Below are 6,081 nucleotides of genomic sequence, written 5' to 3'. Positions count from 1 at the left end.
CGGAGGAAAAAAGCCAAAGAATATGTATCTTCTCCTTCAACAAGAGCAAAAGTAACTGGAAGAATCTTGCGATCATCATCTTGGACAACTGCCAATAATAAAACTTGCTTGTATTTTCATACAAGAAAGTCCCATCGATCTGGACCACAGGCTTGCAGTATTTGACAGCATTAACGTACTGTGGTTAAGTCCAAAAAACCCGGTAGAATTAGCATCGATCGTGAAGAACTCGATCATTATGGTATGCGTAGGAGGTTTCGAAGTCCATAATTGTCCCAGGATTCAACCTCTGCACCAGCCTAAACCAACTTAGAAGTTTGTTGTAAAATGCATCCCATTCGCCATGAAGTTTGAGAATGGCATTTTGTTTTACCAACCACTCTTTTTTATAGGAGACAGTGTACCCATACTGCGATTGTATAGCTAAAATCAACACAGCAACAGCTATATGGGAGCTTGCTTTTACCATGGGCATGATGGCTTGGCAGATCACTTCAGAGTCCAAGTTGGGATAATCTTGGTTGATCCCTCCAGCACAACATGTGTGAGGACTGTTGTATATTGTTAGTTCTTATCTATTGTTTTTCCTCTTCCTTTTCGATACGCGAACCATCCAATTGCATCCGTTTTCGTTTCGGGCACATGGGCATACATGTTTTTTTTGTCGTGGAGCGGTCGACTCTGGATTGAATAGAATTATGGATATTGTAATTTTTTATAGCCATCATCGCTTCTTCCTTGCTTGAAAACTCCATGCCTAAAGATAACTCACCATTATTTATTGCTGAGTAATATCCATATTCACCGAGATGAGGCATATCCGTAAATTCTAACCCGTACATTGCACCATAATCAGCTTCATACATGTGTGTTGGAGGGTCAGTTTGTGCCACATTTGAGGGAACTTCGTCTACATCATCATCATTGGAGTTGAATTGTGGTGATTCTGAGTGAATGAATAGTCCAACCTCAGCGCCATCCGCACCAGGATCACGAAGCGGTTCTTCTGGTGGAGATGATGGTTCCTCTATGCTCTCCACATTTAGGTTGAAGAACCTACTACTTGCACACCTTCCCCTTGAATTAGAAGGCATATCGACATTGAGATCGAAAAAGCTCGCAGTCGAATGCCTTCCCCTTGAGCTTGAAGTCATTGTGTCAAATGAAAACTCCACAGATTGTTGTATTGATGGCATCTCTATATTAAGGTCAAAGAAATTTGCAGATGAATGTCTTCCCCTTGAACTGGACGCCATGTTACCATACAGATTGTTTTTGGACCCACCTCGATACTTATTGTAAGGAGTTGCTGATGAATGTCTCCCCATTGAAGTTGATTTGACGGCACCATGATGCGGATTTCATATTATGGCATTAAAATCATTACACATTACTGTAGTCGGGCTGTCAACTTGATCAACTTGTTTAGCCATCCCATAGTGGGAGCTTAATGACTTACCCTGACTATCACGCACTTGAACAAACTTTGCATACATCTCAATATAGCCGTCTGAATAATTACTTTGAGAATCAACCATCATTTCAACATCATCATTGTTCGATAGTTCGAACGCTGTATAAGTTAATGGCAACAATGATGTTGAAAATCTGTACTGCAACAACGACATTTTTCTACTACTTTCAACATGAACCTTCCTCGAAATCATCGTTATCAACTCCTCAAGAGTTATGTTTCTCTTGAATGATATTTTAATACGCTCATTTGATATAAAAACAACGCAAGTTTCATCATCTCGAATTTCTCCTCAAGAGTTATACCAGAGTTAACATTAATACTTATTTCTTTTGCTTTTTTTGTTGTTGCTAGATAATGTTTCATGACACTGTAAAGTGCTTCTAAACTATTCATGTAATCATGTTCCTTGACGAATGTGTTCATCGCTTTTCATATTTAATCATTTCTTTTAATATTATTAGAATAAAAAATAAATATTTAAGTAATATCTTTCCATTTATAATTTTTCTATAAGCTTACTTAAGTTTGTAGTTTGAGTGTGATATTTGTTTAAATATACCTTTTGTAACACCCTCAATCTAGTTTAAATGAAAATGTCACGAAATTCAGTCGAAACCAAACAAGAAGTGGAATCATGAATATCAATCAATTTTATCCTTAATTCTCATTTAATTTTTCTTACTAACCAATTATTAAGCATTCTAACTTAAAATCACGTCCGGGGACTAAATTAAATTATTTAAAAAGTTCAAGAACTTATTTGTAATTAACACAACTTGAATGCTTCCATTCATCATATGATATTAGGACTCATTCAAGGAATGATGAAAATTTTTGCAAGCAACCAAATAGATGGTTGAGGTCTCCAATGAGTTTTCTATGGAAAAAGATTGGCAACAGCTCTGAGTTGACCGTATATTAAGGGGTTGTTTGTTTACCTCTTAATGGAACCATTCAGCGCTGAATGTTGAACCGTTCAGTATTCAGCGCGTTTGTTTCACACCTCTGAATGATTCAGTGCTGACTGATTCAGCAAAACAGTGTTGAATGATTCAGCACAAAAGTACATTCTGAATCATTTAGAGCCAGTTATCAAACAACATGTCACATTCAGAGCCAAACCATTCAGATTCTTTGAATCATTCAGCATTTGAATCATTCAGCATTTGAATCATTCAGCGCTTAATCATTCTGAAGTAAACAAACAGCCCCTAAGTCTTTTTTCCCCTTTCCATTTAATTGGTAGGACCAACAAATATGTGGAAGTATTTAACACTTCGTTGCCAAAGAACAGCTTTGTTATTGCTAGTTCTTGCACCACGCAATTATTAACATAAAATTATTTATAGCATAAAATAATTTTATCATTAACATAAATATTATAAAAGTATAACAATTTAAATAGTGTAATCTTAATAAAACATAGAAAAAATAGTGTAATTTCTTTTTTGTTTTTTTGGTAAAATAAAAGTTTAGGTCAGGAGTGGTTCCCCCAGTCCACGGTCCAAGAGTGACGACGGTAGGATTCAAACTTGACCTCACAATCTCAAATTCTTGAATTTTAACCACTTGTACCAACATTCATTGGAAGTGTAGTTTCTATATTATTATATATATTTTCATGAAAGGCATTTTATTATTGTTTTCTCTTTTGTAACTATTAGAAATTTAATTTACTAGAATTTATCTCTTAGTTTACATTACATTCTTCAACTGTATTAAATAAAATAACCCGTTGAGTGATCTCAGTAGTAGAAGGGAGTGTTATTTTCGCTAAATGACTCATGTCCAAGTAATTGCGTCGATAGGGTGTGTGTAGACGTTATCATTGGCTAACAAAAATTTTGAACAGATATTATCTTATAATTACCCCACACTATTAGAAAAAACCATCCTACATTACATGAAAATCATAATTAAGACAAGTACTAAACCAAATAACAACATTAGTTAAGTAGTAACATGGGAAGTGATGGAGATGGAGGGATGGGTACATTCATTGTTCCTTCCAGCATCATGGTCACATTCTTCATCAGTGGACGCGAAGTTGGATCATCTTGAATGCACCACAGCCCCACCTTCACAAACCTTTCCACCATTCTCATGTCCACCTCTTCTTCGCCTTCCACAAGCTTGTTCAACTCTCCCCCAACAAAGCAATTGTATACCCATGTTGAAAGCAGTATCTCGTCTGCACTACAAACTTGTACTTCTATGTTGCTTCTGCAACATATGATCTCCAATAGTATCACTCCAAAACTGTATACATCAACTTTTTCCGATACCGATGCACTGCTTTGTCGTTCGGGTGCTGAGTACCATTCTGTCCCTTTGGTCCCAGTGGTACTTCTTGTATGATTAGGCCTCAATAGCTTTGCCAATCCGAAATCCGAGATCTTTGCAGTCAATGAATCATCCAATAGTATGTTGTGGGGCTTGAGGTTGCAATGGATGATGCACGCCTCACACTCTTCATGTAAATAAAGAATACCTTTAGCCACGTCCAATGCAATTCTGGCTCTTTCTTTCCAAGCTGGGCGTCCGTTCATGTTGAATAGAAAGTCTGCCAGTGAGCCATTGCTCAAGTATTCATAAACAAGGAGCTTCCTTGAACCCTCCACACAAAAACCGAGCAATCGAACCAAGTTCCTGTGGTTAGTTCTTCCGATGACAATCATCTCGGTTCGAATACGATCCGTTTCTCCTTCGTTAACTTTCGGCAATCTCTTGACCACAATACTTTTACCATCCCCTGGCAAAATTCCTTTATAAACTACTCCGAACGAGCCTCTACCTAACTCATCATCGAAGCCATGTGTTGCTTCATCTAGCTCATTGAAAGTGAATGATCGTAGTGTAAACTGCTCGGTTAAAACTTGACTTGTATTTTCTGAAATCTTCTCGTAACTTTTGACTCTATGCCTGTATAGCAAGAAGCTGCACAACGCCATCACGAAAGACAAGCTTGCAACGGAACCCAGACTTAATCCCACAGTTAAAATCAGGCTTCGGTTTGATTCGTTTATCAATGTTGGCCTGATTTCAGATGAGGAACCGACAATCACCTTGATGAAGGCTGTAGTGTTTATATTTTCATGTCTTTTACCATATTTGAGCGGTAGTCTAAACATGTTGCAGTTTGGGATAGAATAGAGAACCCCACCACAGGAGCAATCCTCCTCGCAAGCTTTCTTACACTCTTCCTTGTCCAAATTATGCTTCACAGAATAAGGATCACCAGCCCACTCCATATTCTCCAACGTAGTGATGTTGTACTGTATCAATAGATCTTTCCTTGACTCGCACCCATCCAAGGTAAAATTCTGAGAGCAGCTCGGGATTTTGGTGCTCTCTGAGGTGAAACCAGGATAGCAATAGCACCCGAAATCGTCACCCTTGCTGGAGCAGTAGCTGTTCAACCCACAGTGACCATTAACATCACATGCATCATCCACATTCTGCCAAATGTTTGAGATGGTATTTTTTTCAAGTTGATGGGAGTACAGTCTGAAAATTCCGTCAGGATCAAGGCTTGCTCTATAGATGATCATCGTTTGGTTCCCAGTTGTAGAGCCATCCGCCACAAGCCATTCTCCGTAGAGATCTGATTCTGAAGATATTGTTAGAACGCCTCTCGTGTTGAGATTTAACACAGAGAAAGGATAGCCATTAGTACGAGTGGACCAGTATGCGTCATTAGTATCAAGTTCGGCAGAATTATTTACATAGGCTACAAGGTTACCATCAGTCTGCATTATCAGCAAAAACTGGCCACCGGCGTGGTTTGATCTTGACACACTGGAAATCAACTGGTTATGATCTCTTGTTAAATTCTGGCCTCCTAAGATTGTGTCGGTCGGGAAATCAAAGCTCTCCCAAACAACAGACCTGTTCTGGTAGAGCACGAAATTCCCCATGTCCAGCATACAAGCTGAATAAACAAACCCCGAGCTGGAAGTGTTCGCAATTATTTTCTGTGCACCGTTCTCAGTCCTTAAAAGCAACGTGCCTTGTGCTGTGAACTCCAAAGTAGAACTAGCGGAGACCGGTGGATCATTCCGATTTGCAGTCCAGACAGTGGTGTTTTCCGGGCGGCCGACAAGCCAAATTCCTGCAGCATATCCACCGCCTTGCCGATAGAAACCAAATTCAAAGTGGCCTGAAGGTGAGGGCCATGATCTCGGGTGTTTTCCGGCATATAGAGTAGAACCTGGTAGGATAATATTGGGCTCGTTTTCTTGAGCTATGACGTTAACATGTAAAGAAACCACAACGAAAAGCAAGAGAATGTGTGACAGTAGATGAGCCATATTTCGGATGGAGATGAGAAAGAAGCCCTCTTTGCTTTGCAAAATATTTTCACCTTTATTTTTCGCAACCAAAGTTGAAGAAGTTACGAGTTTCACAAAGGAATGATATTTAGACAATTTAGTGCAAATTTAGGCGATGTTCACAAAATCTAGACTTAAAAAATGTTAGGGTAAAGTACACAAATGGTCCCCGACTATAAGATATTATTTTGTTGAGTCATCTGACTATTAAAAATTATAAAATAGTCCTCCAATTGTATGACGTTTTGTTGAGTCCATCGACTATTAAAAGTT

At 38.6% G+C, this 6,081-nt stretch overlaps 1 protein-coding gene across 1 annotated transcript; it reads right to left on the bottom strand.

Annotated features, from left to right (window-relative positions):
• Nucleotides 1-3,353: 3,353 nt before the first annotated feature.
• On the bottom strand, nucleotides 3,354-5,855 carry LOC120122810 (G-type lectin S-receptor-like serine/threonine-protein kinase LECRK1). The gene has a single exon (XM_039141889.1). It carries the CDS (start codon nucleotides 5,785-5,787, stop codon nucleotides 3,424-3,426), a length of 2,364 nt encoding a protein of 787 aa, XP_038997820.1. The 5' UTR covers nucleotides 5,788-5,855; the 3' UTR covers nucleotides 3,354-3,423.
• Between the last annotated feature and the right edge of the window lie 226 nt (nucleotides 5,856-6,081).

The sequence above is a fragment of the Hibiscus syriacus genome, unplaced genomic scaffold, assembly GCF_006381635.1.
Source record: "Hibiscus syriacus cultivar Baekdansim isolate YM2019G1 unplaced genomic scaffold, ASM638163v2 tig00110387_pilon, whole genome shotgun sequence".
NCBI lineage: Eukaryota > Viridiplantae > Streptophyta > Magnoliopsida > Malvales > Malvaceae > Hibiscus > Hibiscus syriacus.
This window is presented reverse-complemented; position numbering and strand designations above follow the sequence as displayed.

What these genes read in the sequence shown, in the direction of transcription:
- LOC120122810 (XM_039141889.1), bottom strand. Translation starts at nt 5,787, where the DNA reads ATGGCTCATCTACTGTCACACATTCTCTTGCTTTTCGTTGTGGTTTCT.